The sequence below is a fragment of the Amblyomma americanum genome, chromosome 5 (assembly GCF_052857255.1).
Source record: "Amblyomma americanum isolate KBUSLIRL-KWMA chromosome 5, ASM5285725v1, whole genome shotgun sequence".
Classification (NCBI taxonomy): Eukaryota; Metazoa; Arthropoda; class Arachnida; order Ixodida; family Ixodidae; genus Amblyomma; species Amblyomma americanum.
The window spans coordinates 205,341,812-205,362,107 of NC_135501.1; the positions used below are offsets into that span (position 1 = coordinate 205,341,812).

Consider the following 20,296-nt stretch of genomic DNA (forward strand, 5'->3'; position numbering starts at 1 on the left):
CAGCAGAGCGAAAGAAAAGTTTGAACTTGGACGGACACTTCATTCGCCTTTGGAGTGGTAAAGAGAGCAGCTGGGCGTTTTGACAAGAGTATTACTTTTTGTTTCGTGGAAACAAATCTGACGTCAGCAACAGTGAGGGCTCGGAGAAGTGTTCTGAGGCTGTGGCTCTCTCCCTCGCAAAATAGTGCAGATGTGATGGAGCTGGAATAATTAATGGCGGAGCGGATTCCATTAAAATCCCGATTTGCGCATAAAAATCGCAGCATAAATCACGACGCACAAGAGAAATTACCCTCTGTTGCACGTGGCTGGCTAGTCCGAAGAAATAATGTTGTTTAACGTTTCTTACAAAAGAAACACAGGGGGGTTTGACTGTTTGTTTTCGCCACAGGCTACACGACGCGTATTATTCCTTCGCTAAGGATTCGTCAGTGAAGCAGAAAAACTTGATGCTTCGAAAATCGGAGAGAAAAAATTTGCACAGATTTTTTTTACCTTTTTTAACCTTACTTTTTACTTAAAATCCGAGAGCGTTTAGTTTGCCGGCTACGTGTCTACGTTGAGTATTTAATGTTCTTCTTGCGGTTTTTGCGCGAAAACTCTGGTTGGAGCTAGTTCCATATATTTATTATAGTGTAAACAGTTTTTATAATGAGGGAGTAATTACTCATTGGCATCCACCCAAGCGCAGCCATAAGGCTGCAAAGGAAAGCTATACAGCTTTCTCGGAAACTTCACAGTTAAAGAGAAATTCGTTGGGCGCTTCCTCTAAAAACATTTGACCAAACAGTTTTTGCGCATATTACCTCTCCCGCCCTTCCCCCCTATCCTCTCTTCGTCTCCACTCACCTCTTTCATTTCATTTCTCCATTCTGCCTGCTATCCTTTATTTCCGCTGCCCCAGCTCAGGTGCTTCAGTATCGATGGCAGATGCCGGGGCTAGCAAAAATCTTTTCCTTCCCTTTTATTATTATTTTAATAAACCACATATTACAACTACTAGTTCCATTGCCCTGATATGGATTGGTGGGCACTTTCCTTCGCTTTTACTGGGAGTAATGTTAAATTTTTATTTGCCTGCTTTATTTTGAAGGTTGGGGGAGCATAATTTCCTTGAAGGAACGGAAGCAGGCCTGGGCGGGTTAGATTAGCGTTGAAGAATTGTGTTACATCCGTTTTGATCTTAATACGATAGGAGCAATTGTAAACGGTGACAGTTCAAAGGTATTTTATGCAATGTCTGCCAACCGGCAGAGAAAGGGCGAGAGCAAGTACTTCAGCGAGGCTGGTAACCTGATTTATGCGTCGAGAAGTTTGGTGTCGTCGAACAGCAGAGCAACAATTTTCCTGATGTATTATTAATGGAACACAGATGAAAGCAGCGTTTTTGTATGCGTAGGTACTAAAATATCCATCTCTAACCCAGACCACGTTTTCAAAGAACTTTGGTCCACTTCTCTTCATCAGCCCTCATCAGCGCCTTGGATGCAGTTCAAAGTCCTTGGTATCGCCTTTATTAATCACCAGATTTACCAATTCTTGCAACAGCATACGCTACCTAGAAGGTCTTGTTCTGAACCTGTAGAGTGTCAGGAGAAACACCTTGATTCAGCAGTTTTTGTGCATAATCTATGCAGTAATTCGAACCACATAAGAAAGATATCTTTTGAGCCCCAAAAAAGCTAGGAGCCCGAGACCACTCATGACCTGGAGCACTTGCATTGGCGCCATCGGCAGTTAGTAACGCCTTCGCTTGGCCCGCGATGCGGAACGTTAACACAGCGGCACAAGTTAGCGCTGCGCAATATTTTATTTATGGCTGCTTTTTTAGTCCGCGCAAAGTTTGTTTTGATGGCGCATAAGCGACTCAGGCTATCATAACAGCGAGGATTCAATTCGATGTGTATAGTTTTTCATTTAACACCGTATTGCCTTCATGGGTCGAGAAGGTAATTACAACTTTTATTGGGGAATGAATACACGGAAAATGAGAAAAAAAAACTAACTTGATGGCACTCATTTGGGTTAACAGAAAAAAAAACAGAGAAAAAAGACGCAGGACCCGGAGAAGACGCACACAGACATGCGTCCGCATCTCCGGCTCTCAGCGAGAACCTGCCTGCAAAACAAAGCACCAAACGAAGTTTACGAAGTGTGCTGTGGAGGAAGTATATTCTATCTCTACTTCTTGTGGAAAAATTTACATAGGGCAGACGGGACAGAGCTTGAACGAGCGACTACGGGAACATAGCATAACGCTGTGTTTTGGTACAGAGAGCAACCTGGCCATACATGTGAAGGAGTGCCAAAACTGCTCAGCTCTGCTTAACAGCACTGCCATTATCGGTCGCGGAAAGTCCAGGCACGAGCGCGAACTGTTAGAGGCGTTTGAAATCAAAAAGAACGAACGTGTTTGCATAAGCGACCCGTCTGTTATTCTCACTGGCAAAGAGTGGCATTTAATAATAATAATAATAATTGGTATTGGGGGAAAGGAAATTGCGCAGTATCTGTCTCATACATCGTTGGACACCTGAACCGCGCTGTGTGGGAAGGGATAAAGGAGGGAGTGAAAGAAGAAAGAAAGAAAGAGGTGCCCGTAGTGGAGGGCTCCGGAATAATTTCGACCACCTGGGGATCTTTAACGTGCACTGACATCGCACAGCACACGGGCGCCTTAGCGTTTTTATCTGATTTGCAATGACGTCTGAATTTTGATTAATGTGGCATTTCTGTGCGCTTGCGCAAGCAGTTGCTCTAAATACGTAGCGGAACCAGAAATAAATCATTTTAAAGTACGGCGACAGTCTGTGTGTGTCTTCTCCTGGTCCTGCTTCTTTTTTTTTTGCTGTTTTTTTCTCTTGAACATGTACCAACTCGCCCAGCAATTCACGCTTCTCAGTTGGGTTAGCTTGTTTCCTCGAATACACCTCTTTCGGAAAACAAAGGCAAGTACGGAATGATCCTGTCAATATCCTGCAAATGAAAAAGACTTCTAGGTTGCTGACTCTGGTCCATCCACAACCCTATAAACAGGAATGGCTAGTATTCTTAATTTAAGAATTACCCTGCTTTGCCCGACGGCACTACAGACGGGAAGAACCGACTAGAAATAAACACATCTTCCTTTAGTGTCCAGTTTAACGCAAGTCTGGCACTAAATTTAAATCGCTTATTCTCTTAGTGCGCACTAGTTCGGAACGTAAAATAAGTAGTTGAAATGTCGGCAGGCCTGACCGACAGAGAGCCGATGTTAATCCCAGAGTTGGCTGAGAGAGATCTTAGTACTTTATATTGTGTCCCCTCTTCTTGTGTCTCGCTGCGATGCACTGTTTATTTATTTTTTCTTCATCGTGTTCTCGTACATCCAAGTAGCCCAAACTGCATGCTATTGTCATAGCTCGTCACATGGCGTCGTGAGTGACGATTAGAATTTACTGCCAAGTGTCAGCTTTGTTCGTCAAGACCACTTTACTTTTCCGCAGAATAAAGCATCTGCTTATGAACTAAGGCAGTGGGATACATAGGGCTCCATAAAGTGACTTCTAGCATGTAGATAAAGTAGTTGAACTTGTTACGTGAAACTAGTGTCTTGCTGACAATTACTGCATCTGAAGAACGAAATAAGCATTTGAAGAGTATCTCCGCAACAGCATTCAATCAAATGTGCTTTCTGCGCAGAAAAGGCAAAGATTCACTGTCAAGTGTCAAACTGGAGGCATACCGCAAAGCAGTTCTCCCAGACCTGGGGTCCTCTTCCGCAATGTGGACCCACATAATATCAAAGATATATATAGGACAAGTAGACAGCATTCAGCGACTTGCTACTACATTCATTGTATCCGACTGTCGATCTTCACCGCTTACTTATATGCTGCAGCGACTGAATCTACAGCCCCTCTGTGTATGCCGAAAGGCTGCGATACTAAAACTGCATTTTTTGTGTATCAAAGCGAATTTATTTACCGCGCGAAACTTACCTTTCCTCTGCACAACACTGGTCAGCTAAAACCAATTACCCTAATATTATTCATCCGTACTATGCGAGGGCTAAGCTATTACGGAAGATTTTTTTTACTAACAGTTAAATAATCGCACTGTCGGCCAGAGTAGGTTGTTATATGTTCCAATGTTAACTCCTCTCTGAATTTGTATTACAAGACTTAATATAACCCTCTCCTCCTTGGACAACACAGCTGCATGCAGTATTTTAAAAATAAAAATAAAAAACTGAACTAGAGTGAACACCGTAGACAGGACACACCCAAAGTTATCTGGGGCCGATTCTTATTTTTTTGTCATTAAATTTATTCTTGTGCTTCAATATATAACCAGCTGGACGGAGCCAGACGTTACGAGACCAATATTGATTGGCAGGCTATGCACACTTTCTCATAAGGATTCAGGTCTGTGTTTCGGCCAAACTATTTTATTATTTCTTTTAAAAGCATAACAGACTGGTCAACGTGCGTAGACAGAGCATTCAGCTGCTAATTATAAGAGTGTTGGTGCCGGCATTGTGGAAAGCGCCAGGTATAAATTATACATTTATTAATCGGCGCTTCTTTCTTAGTACGTTCATGTTTTAGCTTAGCGGTTTATTTGTTCCCCGTTTTAGCCTTCTTTCACGGCATCCATCAGTTTTAACAGATTAAATAGTATAAAGAAGAGTACGGAAATCACGTTTAGCTTGGCATATAACAGGAGACTGATTGTGTTCTTGCAACACAAGTTTGTCCTGACTGGTCCGATAGGCCTCTGTCCTGCAGTGCACATGCTTGTTCTGACGATGGTGATGAAACATTAATTCCTCGAATGTGCATCCTCGCAATCTGTGATATCCACATCCACTGTACAGACTAAACAAACTAAAGAATTCCGCAAGAGTCACATTTCAGTTGGCGTATAATAAAAGCAATAGTGCTTAATGATAGCGCCACACTTATGTCCGCACTATTCTGTCAACACTGGTAGAATGGCGTTCTCACTAAACATGAATTCCGCGACTGGGAATCCTCGCGATCCGCAATATCCACTACGCGTAGCTCGAATTCTCCATGCGCACACACACACAGCACTGAGCATCACTTGGCGCACCATATGGACACCAGGCGCATTGTCAACACCAAGCTGACCACGACAGTAAAAGAGCTCGGCGAGCCACCAACGCAGCCGTTCGGATCAATGCCGTCCATGCGGAAGCAGTTCCTACGTATCCTGTTCAACTCGTTGGCGCAGGTCACTCCCGTTACGCGCCCATCGCACGCACAGTCCAGGAGTCTGTGGGCCTTCTCCATTCGCACCAGGATGCGGACACTGTTCCGGCAGCGGTTCGAGCAGTTCTCCGCCACACCGTCGAGCACCTCGTGGCAGAAGCGCTGGTAGTAGTGCCACGCCACCGAGCACACCGGGTCCGAGACGCACTCCTGGGCCAGCTGGGAACACCGCGGTCTTGAGGAGGACGCAGAGGTCGCAGAAGACGGCGAGGAGGCGATCAACGTCAGGCCTCCGGGCAGCTGGAAGCCCGCAGTCGCGTTACTGGCGGCGGTAGAGCAGGGGGATCTCTGCCACCAGCAGGGCGCCAGCCGCAGCCTCAGCGCTCGGCAAAACTCGTCCGAGCCGCACTCGCAGCCGATGTACGCGTAGCCTTCCTCGGTGCTCGCCAGGGAGACGAGAGACTGGCGGCAGTGGACCGAGCAGCGGCCCGGCGTGCGGCCTGCCAGCTCTCGCTTGCAGTCCAGGCGATGACCGTGGAAGGCCATGCCGCAGGTGAGCCGGCCGATGCAGTCCTGCTCCGCCTCCTCGCACGTGAGGCGGCGGCGCGGAGACGCCGGCAGAGTGCTGACAGCGCCGCCGCAGTCCCCGCCGCTGACGCCGCCGCTTCCAAGCACCACGATGAAAAGGTTGGCGAACAGCACTAGCATCCGGTTGTACTGAGCAGGGTCTGGCTTGAAGAACAGTCGCGTGGAAACACTCACCATTGGGGGCTGAAAACGTTGACTGGAAGTGAGTCTGACATATCACCGATTCTGTGTTTCACGCCCACCGGTTCTTCACAGTCGTTTCGAAGTCAAGCCCAAGGCACGTCGATGTTTGAGTAGTTGCGATTGAGCGGAGAAGCAGCGCACCAACTGTTCACTTCCGTTGCCCAAGCACTGGGGAGGCAGCAACAGTTGAATCTGTAAACGCGATTGAAAGAGCTGCTGAGCTTGAGACTCAACTAAAGTGCATTTTAAAAGTAAGACCTAGCAGTGAGCCGACTACTTCAGTGTCCTTGCCACTTGGGGTCTGTAGACAGGGAAAATATTTGAGGACGCTGACTCCGACGCTAATAAGTGCCGTGCGAAACGACAGAGAGATGGAATGTCCAAAAGAAGGTGCAGGTTGCAGCATACGGTCAGTCGCCGGTGGCTGTGTCTTCTTTATTTTTCTTTTGTAAAGATGCGTTCCAATCTGCTAATCACCTTCTTCACCGTCGCTGCGCTGGCTCAGTCCGAAGAGATACCTTCGCTCTGCCTTCTGTTCCTCCTCCGGGAACCATTAACCTTAAAAGCATTCGGCTGTATTATTGATCTCACTTTTGTGGTTCGTGAGCGTCAATGGAAGCAGAGGCTCATGCTCTCTTTATATCGGTACGTTTTTTGTGGTTATTTTTCTGGCAAAATAATGTTCTTCTTATAGTGTAACAGTTCGAAAAGGTGCGCTGCCATAACGTGAACGCTGGGTGTCAATACTGTCTCACTTTTAACCGAAGAAATCGATCTCCTTCGGAGGTAGAACTTGTAGACAGAAGAAGGATGGAGTTTTAGAAAGTCAACACCAACAGCAACACAGCGCTGAAACTTGCACGGACCGGAAGTATATAAGAGGACGATGACCGACTATGCTCTTTTATATATTGAAAAGTTCACCATCACATCTTGGCTTTTAGGCCAACTCAAACTTATTTTCAGACGTCAATGTCTTGTGAACAGAGTAGGTATCTTCTTGCGGGGTTCTTGAAACAACTCCTTTAGCATCCGATTTCCTTGTGACTGCTTCTCGGAGCGCGCTTCTTCGGGGCATTTATTTCTATCGACTTCCCCTTTTTTACCGCAACCGACTTTTTATACTCGCGCAGTGACCCAGCTGTACTGCTGCCCTGCTTAAACCACCTAACGGCGATAATCGCACGTAAGCATGCTCTAGTATGAGCTCTCAGACCTAGGCGAACTCTTGGAAAATACTGTCGCACTTTCTTCTGGTCGTTAGCGGTTCACTGCTTTTCTGTAGGCAGAGGCGAGCATATTTCTTACGTGCTTGAAAGCTCCCTCAAGGGTGTGTTCCACATGAGTGATCATCGAAGCGCAGCAGATATGTTTGTGGAATGCAAGCGTTCTCTTGGAGCTTCTTGCGTGTATTCGTAGTTGAGGGGCAGTCACTGCAAACTCTTGGCTATGTGACGCTGGTAGAGGTGCGATGTCACTCATCACACAGCACAGAGAAGACGGTCGTTGACGCTATGTTCCCGAGGAGGAATAAATATACGCTTGCGTTCTTCTTTCGGGGCAAGGCATGAGCAGTTCTGCTCGCTGTTTACGAAACACATTTCGCTGAGGTGAACTTCTCTGTTATTTAAGAAGAGGCTTTCTTGCGGCGCCGGGCATGTACAACTGGCGTTCACTTAACTTGGCCGGGACCTGTTAAGGGTGCAGGGATGCAGTCTCGAAACGACAGCACATGCAGTAAGGAGTCTTCGAGCACTTTCGAAAGGCACCGGAAAGCTTGTGTGCAGTTTATTTTTATTCTTGCAGTAGGCTGTCTTGCTCCGGTTCTCATCGAGCAGAACTCCTTCTCTGGTGCTCGTTTGCGGACTCCATCGAGTGCAGCTATCACGCCTAGGATGCTGCTCCTGCGATGTACTCTCTGAGTGGACAGCCCGTCCTAAAATTTCTGCTTTGTAGGGGTGCTTCTTCAGGCACTAGTCTTGCATTAGGTTATGATTTTCTGCATCGTGGGCATGTCTGTTACAAACGCATCTGAAACCATACACAGACTGTTGTGAGTTTTTACCTAAGCAGACATAATATGAAGGCTCGCCGACACACAACACAAGACGTCAATTTTGATGGTCAGCGTGTTGTTCGCTAGTGAAGGTCATCAATCGAATAGAAAGCTGGTAACACTCTTTGGTCATCAGAGGACGGTGTCTTGTCCTCAATTCCTCACTTGATGTGTTGTCACTTATGAACAGACATGACAAATGTGTAATCTCGGTTCCTGTGGCCTTTTTCACGTTCTCGTTGTTAGTTACGGCGCCTCGGTGAGATTTCAGTGCATTTGCAGTGAACTCTGTTTGGAATCTTCAAAGCGCCCTCCTCGTGCTGGAATAGAACAAAAACAAAATTAGGCCGTAACTTACCGTCCTCTTGTTCAAAATTTTATATCAGTTCCATTGCAACGATAGCGTTATTTCCGTTACTTAGCTATGGTTGCCTGGCGACGGAGCTTCGCTAAAAAAAACGATATACTCCAACACTTCAAGTCTTTATGGACACGCAAATTTCTTTCGTCGCAGTGACTTTACAGTGAGAGCACTACAAAACGCGGAAGTGTATCAATATCTGCAAGTCGTCGGTATATCCTCAAAACTTCCGGCTGATTCTATCCTCGAACGCGCCGAGTGGCAGCGAGCTAAGTCGCCCATCTCTCCTTCGAACCAGTCCTACTACTCAAATGCCGCACCCTTCCACTACTTTGCATCCCACCACTGATAATTTTAGCACCTTACATACTTCGTGGTCTCCAGAAATTTCGTGGGTAATCGCATCAAACTGTGCCACTTAGTAACGAATGCGTCGGGCTAGGACAAGCCCACAATTTTTATGGTATAAGTACGTCGGAGATCGCAATGTGGCGCTGTTACTCGTCAGTAGTCTTCAGCTAAGGATCACCACAACATGAATAGAGCCGCAATGTGTCCTTAAAGACAATCTCAGAAACCAGGCAGTTTTACACGGACGTTAATATTTAAGTTACTGCATATGAGTAAAGAAATTTCTAACGACAAACTCAGCAGTTCTGCAGGCGACACAAACCTGTGTGGAATTTGGCTTGCCTCAGAAAAGGTACCTTCAAAAGGAGCTGTCTTTTTGCATGCTCAGCTTCCTGTTCAGGAATCTCGTTAGCCACCAAAAATTGGGTGTTATTAACTGCTTCTTTTTTTTTCCTTTGAACGCGTACTGAAAGTCGATTACGTTAAATGGCGGATATCTTTTCCTTCTCAGAATGTCGCTCCTGTTTAAACTGCTCTACTGATAAGACTGGCCTGTGAAATCGTGCTCTAAAACGCTGCACTTTGAAAACTTGTCCATTTAATCCGAGGACTTCACTCAGTCAGAACGCATCGCGATTTTCACTATCTGTCTTATTACGTTACTGACCGCTGGGCTAAGGCTCCTTCCGACTGCCCCCCCCCCTTTTTTTTTTTACTGAGTGCGCTGAGGGCGATGAGGTGCTCGTTTCTGCGGTAATTACGTACTGACTTACGTGACCTAACGTGAGCAAAGACAAAAAGTTTTTTTTAATTCTTGATTACCAGGTTTTCGGACTGTACAACATTTAAATCGCCACACAAGCCACTGTTAGCGATATGCATGAACAAATATGGGGAGGGAATATGTTTGGGCGTGTTGGTTAATCGTCACGCAGAAAGCATATCGCAGTAACTACAGAGGACGAGGCGAGAACAGGACTAGTCCTCTGTAGTTACTCCGCTATGCTTTCTGTGTGAGAAATATGACCCTGCGAGCAACAACCAAGGAACCTCGCCAGCCTCATAGCTCTCTAAATCAACCACCCTATATTACTCATCCAAACCACATATCTCACAGCACTGCCCATCCGTTTCAGATTGCCCACCGTTTGTCCCGTACTGCAACTTTTTCAGGCTCCTTTTTTCCCCGTGCTGTTGTGGACCGGAATGCCCTCCCCAACGATATCACTGCCGTCACGCACCCGCCTGTATTTTCAGATTCTGTGAAAACTTATATTTCAAGCCAATGGCTTTTACTTGTTGATGAATATATTAACCCAGCCCTTATGTAATACCCTCTGAAGGGGGTCTTTAAGGTGAATAAAGTGAAGTGAAACCTTCTTACCCTAGTCAGACTGATAATCCTTTTTTTCTTTCCGCTGGTTCTTGAGAAAAGGCTGTGTCACAGGATACCTTCCTGTTTCCTGCCTAACACGACGAGCACTGACACAACTCCAAAGAAAACGGTTTCAAATTTTGACCACTCGTTGCTTAGCATCCAGAAACCTGCACGCTGTCTTGACTTGACCCTGCGGAGGAGCCGAGTTTTCTGCAGCTGTAACAGGAATAGTCGAGCGAAACCACCAGGGCGGCTTGCGAATACGCGCGCACCAGTCGCGGCCACTCTGGGAAGCAGCACGCGGAGTCGCGAAAACTTTTCGGGAGCGGCGCCTCAGCGCTCCGCTCTCTCTGGGAGCCCGGGATGGAATGACCGGCCGCGCGACGCGCGCTCCCCGACTCCCGGATCTCCCGCGGCGTCGCGAGGGAAGTAAGGAGTGGCGTTGAGAGGAAGAGAACGAGGAGAGAAGAGAAAGGGTTTTCGGAGGAGGGAGACTGGAGAGGGATAGGAAGGAGGGAGCGGTGACGGTGAGCGTCTGGAAAAGAAGGAAGTGAGGTCGGGAAAGGATGTCGAGGCGGACGGAGGGAGTACACAAAAGGCCTAGCTTGGCAGTGGCAAATGGGAAAGAGTGGGCTCTTTATCGGGCAAGTCGAATCTGGGACTGTGGAGAAAATAGGGAAAGGACAGAGGGGCGAGAAAGAAGAGGGGAAGTGGTGCCGACTTGTATATGACCTTTTTAGAGCCAGGAAAAAAAAAGGTCTCACGTTAGACGAACCGGCCATGTCGTTTATTTCTTATGATAGATGGGGAGGTAGATTAGCACTTACGGGCTGTTTGTTGGTAGGCTCGTCGTGTATTAATACGCATCTCTTGTTTCTTTTAACTGGTTTTTATTTTTCTGTGTCTGTATAATTTAAATCCTATCAGTAGCTCGCCAATCTGTTTTTTTTTTCTCTTCTTCTTTTCTATCGCGCTGTCCTTGAAGCAGTATAATACATGCTGTTTGCGCGGCCTGCGGCAGCATGAATAATAAATTATAATCAAAGCTGATGGAACTGAGAGCTAGGGTGCGTGCCAGTATCGCTGACGAGGCAAAATGGCGAAAGTAAGAAGCGAAGCGAAAGAAGCAGTAACAGTGCGATCGAGACGGAAGAGTGATTGTCCCTGGCTCATCGAGAAAAAAACAGGAGGAAGCGTCTGGGTGTACAGCCAGTTGGCGCACGTTGAAGGGGGAGATAATGTGCGCTTTACTTCGGCATCCCATTTTCGTGTCAAAATTGTTGTACATCCTTCTTTCCCGCCTTGCGCGCCTCATCTGTCACCGTAGTTTGTCCAGGAACACGCCTTGAGAGACACGGTGAAGAGAATAGGGAGCCTTGTGGTTGACCACTTGGAGGCGTCGTTTTTTTTTTCATGCTCTTTCCATCCGTAGTTTCGTTGCTTTGCTTATTTCTTCCTTCCTTTCTTCGTTTCTCTATTGCCTTCTTTCGCTTATTATTTCCTTCTATTTCTGGGCGCTAACTACGTTGTTACTGCTACGAAGCCGTTGCATCACCTCGTTTCTCGTAGGCCTTTCTCCGCTGTCTGAGTTGGGGAATTTGCTGTCGTTTCCGCGTCTTTTAAGTAATTAGCTCAGGCTACTGTTCCTAAGATCCTGTCCTCTCTCTTGCACTGCGAAAGTACGCAAAGCTATAATTGACTACCCAATGCTTATTAACAAACGAATACGGGCCTATATTTCATGCTGGCTCTAATTGCGTGTTTTTCAATCGTTCGTTTCGACACTGCCTGACTGTCGGTACCGAAATTCTGCCTCCGCCCTTTCTGGAGAGCATCATGTGTCGTCTCTCTTCCGGTCCTCTTAATCTCATTAGTTCAACGGTTTAGGCTTCATCTCGATATCAACGCACAGCATTTGTCGGAAATATACAGCCCAATGGATTTTCTTACACACCGTGAGCGGGAACCAACCGCGGTGACTCAGTGGTTAGGGCGCTCGTCTACTGAGCCGGAGTACCTCGGGTCGAACCCGACCGCGGCTCAGTAGAACCTTAGCCGGCTATCACTTACAAAGAGATCATTCCATTATATCGAACACAGCATAGCCGCTTTCATCCCCTGGCGAAAGGGCTAACCAAAAGTGATTAGCGTTGGCTCCCTCGCTTGTATACCAACACGGCACTGTGCCCGGCAGTGCTGCAATATTTTAATATTTTCATAAACGCCTCACCCTGGAAGCTTTCCGTTTCACGTTGCTTCGTTTTACTCCAGTTCATCTGGGCAGGTACCATCATTCTATTTCTACTCTATTATATTTTATTCGTTCAAGAGAAAAGTGTGCAACAGCTGTATCTTACCGGTACTCACCCACGGGGCAGAAACGTGGAGGCTAACGAAAAGAGTTCAGCTTAAGTTAAGGACAACGAAGCGAGCCATGGAAAGAAAAATGATAGGTGTAACGTTAAGAGACCGGAAGCGGGCAGAGTGGGTGAGAGAAAAAAACGCGGGTTAATGACAGCCTAGTCGAAATCAAGAGGAAGAAATGGGCTTGGGCAGGGCATGTTATGCGAAGGCAAGATAACCGCTGGTCCTTAAGGATAACGGAATGGATTACAAGAGAAAGTAACCGTAGCAGGGGGCGGCAGAAGGTTAGGTGGTCGGATGAGATTAAGAAGTTTGCAAGCAAAGGGTGGGCGCAGCTGGCAAAGGACAGGGTTAATTGGAGAGACATGGGAGGGGCCTTTGCCCTGCAGTGGGTGTAGTAAGGCTGATGATGATGATGGTGGTGATGATGATGATGATGATGTTTTATTTTCCTCCTGCATGATTGGCTCCAAACCAGCAGCGCCCGGGACTTGGCGCCGATCGTGCTACTCGCAAAGAAGGAAAGAAAAAAAAGAATGGAGTAAAGTACCAATGGAATCGCCACATTGTACCGACCCAAAGTTCTGTGTTCTTTTTCCTTATCTGAAAAAGAGGAAACGCAGCAAAGCCGAGGAAATGTGGTTAAGTGATGGCCACGTGCAAAGTTCAAATTGTATCGTTGCTCACTGCACTACGCTCGAGAACTTAACCTTATAGGATTATGATTCGAAGCTGTGATTCCTTGGTTACAGCGCTTAGTCAACTGAACGCCAGTCTGCGGGTTATATCCCGGCCACGGCGGTACCATTTCAGAAGCAACAAACACCCTATTGAGACCAACCTCCAGGTTAAAATATACCGCAAGTTGAAATAAAACCAGAACGCTCCACTGCTCCGGACCCCATAACCCACTATGCTCATTTGCCGCACAAAACCCTCGTTAACCATTAACCAATCAAATCTTATTATGAACTATAACGAGAGTGCCCCCGTGAACAAGATGTAAACCATGAGATTCTGCAATACTTACAATTGCACTGGGTCGAGCTTAACCACTTGTGGCCTTTCTTTTCCGCGGCAGCACTGATTCCAGAAAAGTTTATAATTGTTATAAGCCTCAGTCTCTTTATCTCGCGCAGTTTTTCCTCACAACGGCGAGCAGTCACTGGACTGTTCAATTTCACTAGGGCAAGCGAACAGACTTATTGCTGAATACCAGCCTGTTTACTTTACCCAATGTAAGCAGGAGGAGCTGTGGCACCAATCAAAATCGATTTGGATGTCATGGCTACGAGCTCCTCGCTGAATCCAATATAGGAATGCGACCGTCAACATCGCCTTCGTTATTGTTGCCTTCGCTGTCATCAGCGTTACTGTCCTTGATCTCGCTGCTGTCGTTCTTATTTATATTGTTGTTTTTCGTTTTGTCGTTGTTGTTCAAGCTGCTATTCTTGTTTTTAATGGTAGTTGTTTTTGCTGCTGCTGTCATTGTATTTGGTTTTGCAGTTGGTGTTTATAATTGTTGCGGCTGTTGCGTTTGTCCCTAATCTTGCAACGTTGGGTTGTTGCAAGGCGGATGTCAAAAGGCGAACACCTCCGTCGGGTGGTCGTCGAAGCAGTCGGGTAACAAATGGCGGCTCATCAGCAAGCGAACGGTTGGGAGCAATAAAGAAGGCAGAACGCAGGCTCGACTGAGCGGAGCCGGGCAGGCATCAAAGCGAAAGAAAAAGATTCTTCACTCTTTTTTTTTTATTGGGGCCGTTTGGCTGTCGTGCGGTCTCGTAATGTCTGAATGATGACACTAAATAACGGTACTTTCTCTCGGCACCTCTTTCGGAGCGATAACGAAGTCAGAATGTGTAGCCGTGGCATTTATGGCACTACCGGAGCAGAAAAAACTTTTTCCCTTATCTTCATTTGACCGGAAATGCATAAATGAAGATTAGCCCGTAAATTAGTTCGTCTGAAGTTTGTTTTATGGTGCGGAATGTTGTCATTGGCTGTTTATTAATAAAATAACAATGGAAGGAAAAGATGGTGCTATCCGCGGCATCTGCCATCGAAACCTTAAGCACCTGAGCTACGACTAGCGGGAATAAAAGGACAGGGAGAGGGAAAGAAGGGGGGGGGGGTGGAAGCGGTAGTAAGAAAGGATTGGGATATAGGGGTAATATACACTACGTACAAATACAGAATAAGAAATATGTGTGGGGTGCCGCGCCACGCAGGGTAGGAGTAGGTTGCGGAACTGTCAAACTATTGGGGCATAAAATGGAACGAATATAACGGCATTATAACGGCATAAAAGTGAACGGTAGCTCTATTATTAACCGTCGGCTGGAGGCCACACTTGTGGAGATGAAAGAACCGTATTTTGGATCTTACCTTCATAAGTATGGTCCCCAGCTGACGGCTAATAATAGAGCTGTAGGCACCAGTTGCGGAAAACGCGGTCCAGAGACTTTTGTCTCCCACTGTACTCAGAGCTTGGTTGCAGTCAGCTGACTGGTGCTTCCGTAAGCGAACTGCACTCGTAGCCGGAGTGCGTATACGCTGCTCAAACGTGATTCGCGGGGCGTGTTTGTGGTAGCTTGCAGGCTCGTTTTGCGGACTAATTTTGTTATTTAGCAATGCTGAGATTGAGATTGTGGGGGGCAGTGGGTGCAGTGTTATAATCAGCGAAACGTGCCTGCTCGACGCCGCAGGGCTTACTGCAGGTAGTGCTGGTTGTCGGGTTAGCTTCTATCGGTTCTTGAGCGAAACTGTGTGCCTCTGGAAACCACTTGTGACTATCACAGTGAGGCATTTTCTTTTTTCTGTGTACTTATACAGTGTTCATGGGATTTTAATAGATTGCGTAATAAGATGCATGTTTCTGCCCTGCTACGGCAGACTGAAAAAATGGCAAGGAGGAGGATGGAGAGAGGGAAGCAGTTAAGATGGGAAGTGTCGTAATGCAATGTGTGTAATGACGTCTCCAGGACGCAATGTGCGAGACCTCATCGATTGATGAAAAGGCAGAGAGAAAAACTTTTTACGACACAGCATTAGGCGTGGAGAATATTCTGCGCCAGTGTCATCGAAGCCAACTGGACAGACTGAGGGATTAGTTGACGACAAGACTAGACCAGATGGATAGACTTCATAGACTTAACTGGTATTTTACATGTCCAAGGAACATCGGGCTTGAGGATAAAATAAAGAATAAAATAAAAAGCAAACAACGCAGCTTTAAGGCACACTGTAGTTGAAGGCTCCGCAACAAGTTCCACTCCCTGAGCTTTTTAGCAAGCACAGAAGTCTCATTTCAGAGGCGTTTTTGGAGAATGCCAAAGTAATTGAAACATGTCCTTAAGTCCTGCAAAAGATTCAGTGCTTTATGCAAAATATTTCACTTTGCTTCAAGACTCCACGCGAGGTTCTGGGGACACAGCTTTAGTCTATCACCTAGGGGTGCTTTTACATTGAGCGCTGAAATCGATTAAAATGTGAAGATGTTGAGAATTTTTAGCGGTCGTTGTAAAACAATAAATTTGTCTTAAATTCACTAGATAATCACGAAAGATAACTGAATGTACAACGACAAAACCTAATCGATAATTATTTTCGATTTGAAAATGTTCGTAATATGCCTAATTGGGTACTTTGCATATGAACCACGTCAGGGGACACGTGGCTGCAGAGAACAGCCTCAAATCGCATTGTGTTTTTCTGGCTTAATAACGCGTCATGCCTTAATTTTGTTAAAATTTATTCCGTGCGCAAGTTACGCCGTAAAAAAGAATTGCTTGGTTTCCTTCAGAGCACAATATACGGTCGATATATTTTTCCTGCCAATGAATTTTTAATATAGATCGGTCCAGGGCGGCAAAAAATTCACGTTATAGTCAATGCATAGTTGGCACCATGCGATTAATTATTCATGCTTTCTGGGGAAAAATTTTCTCCCATGACCTAAGAACACTTCGTGTGCTTTTCTGCGGTCGGAAGCTGATTACGTAACACAACCCTAAAGATGAGGCAGGACAGGTCTCAAACGCGTCGAAATCGCTTACGCGTGAGGAAAGTAAAAACAAAATAATGCATCTGCGAAAAAGGAAACGCGAGATGGGCACTGCAAGCGGTCGTTCTACACTCAAGGACGTCTAACGAGCTTTTTTCTTTAGAGTGAGATCTCTACTTCACGACCAAAGCTACAAAAGACGGGTCATCGCTGAACCCTTGACCTTGACCTTGAATACATACGTAAATATATAAAGAAATATTGCCGCGACTGGGACTCGAACACGCGGCGGCGCGAACAGATCAGCTCCGCTGGCCACTACACGAGAGCCACTACACAATAGCGCCTCAATTTTTTTATTTATTGCATGGAAATCAAACCTGCTAAGCTACAAAATCTTTTACGTACAGGCATACAATTCCGCGATGCAGACGCCCATTCTCATGCCTTCGCACAATGCACTCTACGAACACGTCCAAATTGCAGTAGACGTACACACGCGTCAAGAATCGGCAACCATTCAGGCGGCCTGCGCAGCATAAACCACCCCGCACTAAGGAGCACTGTTCACTGAACAGAGACTTCGATGAACGAGGTGGTTCTGCGTGTCGATCCATCGTGCGGCTCTTCCACAGGCTGAAAAGTCCAATCAGCAGTAACAGATCGCACGGAATCCCGGAGTCTTTCACGACAGGCAAGAACCTTGTACTGTAAGGCGAGATCTCAATGTCCTTTTTCGATTGTTCACTGTGATATGTCTCAAAAAAACACTGAATCACGGCACCACACAAAACAATAATCGATTTCCTCTGGTTGGCCGCACAGGTGACAGTTCATCGACCATGGCACAAAAGTCCGCTTGGCGCGAAGCCAGACCTTGACGGGTAGTGTCGAAGTGTGGAGTTTAGAAAATAAGGATTTTGCTGCAGGCTGAATATACATTCGCTTAATTCGCAGACGATCACGACTCGTGTTAAACTGCAACACACTCTCGCGCAGTGCATTGTACATCATCGTCTTCATCAACTTCCATCTACAGCGCGGACAGATTAGATCAACTTAACCTGAACGAAAACATCTTCAACGGAATTCGGCCTGGTTGGGTTCTTGAAACAATAGTTGAGAGAAAACTGACGCTAACCAAATGGCACACATATTAGTCGTCCCTGAATAAAGGACCGAGTTGGTCCCTAAACGTTGAGCAAAAATACGTTGGGCGTAAGTTTTCTCTCCACTATCAACCTAACCTCGATCAGAGCTTAATCTGAGCCTAATATCGTCGCGAAACGGGCCGACGACCCAGAAATGTAAAACCATAAGCCAATCAGGCTAAACACGTGCTTTCTACGTTAGAACCCTACCATTCTCTTTAAGCATGACCTATTTTCAGCTCCCATTATCTGCAAAATCTGACGAACTACGAGCAGAAAATGGCAGAGAAATGAGTGGCTCGTTTGAAATACGTGTAAGGAATACAATGGTCATCGAAATTAAGGAAAGCACCTTTTTTAAATTTGTGACTTTGATCAGTGGGGAATTAGTACTTCAATATTCTTATGGCTGAAAGATAATTGATTAGAAAGTAGAAGAAAAAACAAACACATGCCGCCAGTAGGACCCGAACTCACAACTTCGGCATATCTCGTACGGTGCTCTACAGCTCTACAAATTGAGTTTTGCCTGCGGCTGTCCAGTCTTCTAGATTGGGGGGAGGGGAGGGGGGGGGGGGGGGGGTATTTGTGTTGCGTGTAACCTAACATTGAGAGTGTGTACCGAGGCAGGTAAACCACCAATATTTATTTATTAAAGTTTCTCGTCATGATTCGATTGCAGTGCAAGCATATCTGACGGCTTGTTCGATTTCCGCGCAGCTAGCAGTAGAAGACATTTCAGTGTTTTAGCCGCTGCTCGACAGACCGCTTTTTTAGGCGACGGCAGCGGTTTCGCCCAGGCTTGCGGTATACACCCTCTAATTTTCTTCTTGCGATCGCATGTGAAGAATCTGAGCAGCACAGCTGTCCTTTGGTGTCTGCATTGCAACTCTGGAAAGTTATAAGCAGCACTTATTGCATTCGAGCTCCTGAGTGGCTATAACCTTAGGTCTCATATTAGAAAAGGCAATGGGATGCGGAGCCAGTAAAAGAGCACGGCAGCTTAAAAGAACGAATAGACTTTTCCCCGCCAAAGAACCCCCTTCCAGCCAATGGCGTCGGCCAATTTTCGTGACCCTGCTAGCGTGACAATGCAGGGAGCGGCGCGCCAATGCAGGGAGGGCACTATCCCAGCAATGGAGGAAGGAAACCTTTCCCCTTTCAGCTAGCACTCCCTGCAGTGTCAAGCTAGTAGGGTCAAGAGAACCGACCGAGGCCATTGGCTGGAAGGAGGTCCTTGTTGTATCTCACTACAGCATACATAATCTGCGCATACTTGGCGGACGGAAAGCTGCTTGAACCGAAGATCCCGCATTGGTCCTTATTTCGTACGCCTCTGTGTTGCAGGAGTTGATGTGCTCTTGGACCGCCTGTCTCGATCACCTACCTTCAGGTCAATGCTCAGGGAGTTGGTGTCGCAGTAGCGAGAGCAGGAGGGCTGCGAAAAGAACTACACAAACGTTAATTGTGCAGTTTTACGGGAATCTTAAAGGCCGTAAGGAAACATGAGAGCACCCCAACACGACCCGCACACGAATAGATCACTCGTATTATTAAATCGCGCATGCGACCCCGAGATCCTTCGCTGAGGAACCTGACTGACTGAACAGTGCCCCATGGAAAGCGGGCCACTTCTTTGGGCCTTTCCGCAAGACACGTCGCCACCTCTCTTCTAATAGAAGAAATGCCCCAGGAATGACAGGCCCCGCTTGAGGCCTGGTCGTTGACCAAGGTCGTTAGGAAGGATGCGTCACCGCTGCTGCAGAGGTATCTATATTCGGAACGTTGCACGCTGTGGGAAGGGAATGTTCCCTTCAATTTGCCACCGTCATCCTTCAGAGCGAGAAAAGACGAGAAACTTTGTTTCCCAGCGGCACGATCAGGCCGTTGTCCCCTTCACCGCAATTGCTCGTTGGCGAAGTAAAGAATGCAGCCTTTCTTCCTGCAAACAACAAAAAATCGAAAACGATGAGATCCTCGCCACCGCCACCGAATGTCGGCGCCCTGTCGTCGCCTCCTGGTTGACCCATCTGCTGTCACACAGCAAGAACTGCCAATGAAGAATTCCTCTCGTAGGCGGGGGTCATCAATCTCAGCACTGCTCTGTATCATGATTCGTACCTTCGCTCTGCCAACGTAGTCCCTTGCAACAGTGAGGAAGACGAGAGACTGAAAATGTGCCCTCACCGTGCCCTCACCGTGCCCTCGTCAGCACTGCACGGAATAAGTGAATTGCACACAAGGTACGAGCCAAGATTAATTCCTCTTCACAGCAACGTTCTGTTCGTGTGCAGCGTTGGTACCGCATGGTGACAAACGCTAGGCGATGATGATGAAGTGGTTTTATTAAAATAATAACAATAAGGAAGGAAAAGGTTTATGCGAGTCCCGGTATCTGCCATCGACACTGAAGCACTTTACCTGGGGCAGCGGAAATAAAGGATATCAGGCAGAATGGAGAAATGAAATGAAAGAGGTGAGGAGATAGGAAGAGAGGATAGGGGAGGAGGCAGTATACACAAAAACTATTTACACAATAATAAATATGTACAGGTTTCACACGTGATATCTTCATGATAAGGAAAAAACACGCACAACACTATGATCACTACAGCTGGAATGGGGCGTCCACAAACGCTTGGCTG

General features: G+C 46.6%; 1 protein-coding gene across 1 annotated transcript; it reads right to left on the reverse strand.

Moving 5' to 3' along the window:
* Positions 1–4,416: 4,416 nt before the first annotated feature.
* On the reverse strand, positions 4,417–10,535 carry LOC144135532 (growth arrest-specific protein 1-like). Its single transcript, XM_077668175.1, has 2 exons — positions 10,140–10,535; positions 4,417–8,363 (listed from the first exon to the last, which is right to left on the reverse strand). The coding sequence occupies exon 2, from the start codon at positions 5,979–5,981 to the stop codon at positions 5,085–5,087; it is 897 nt and encodes a 298-aa protein (XP_077524301.1). The 5' UTR covers positions 5,982–8,363; positions 10,140–10,535; the 3' UTR covers positions 4,417–5,084.
* Between the last annotated feature and the right edge of the window lie 9,761 nt (positions 10,536–20,296).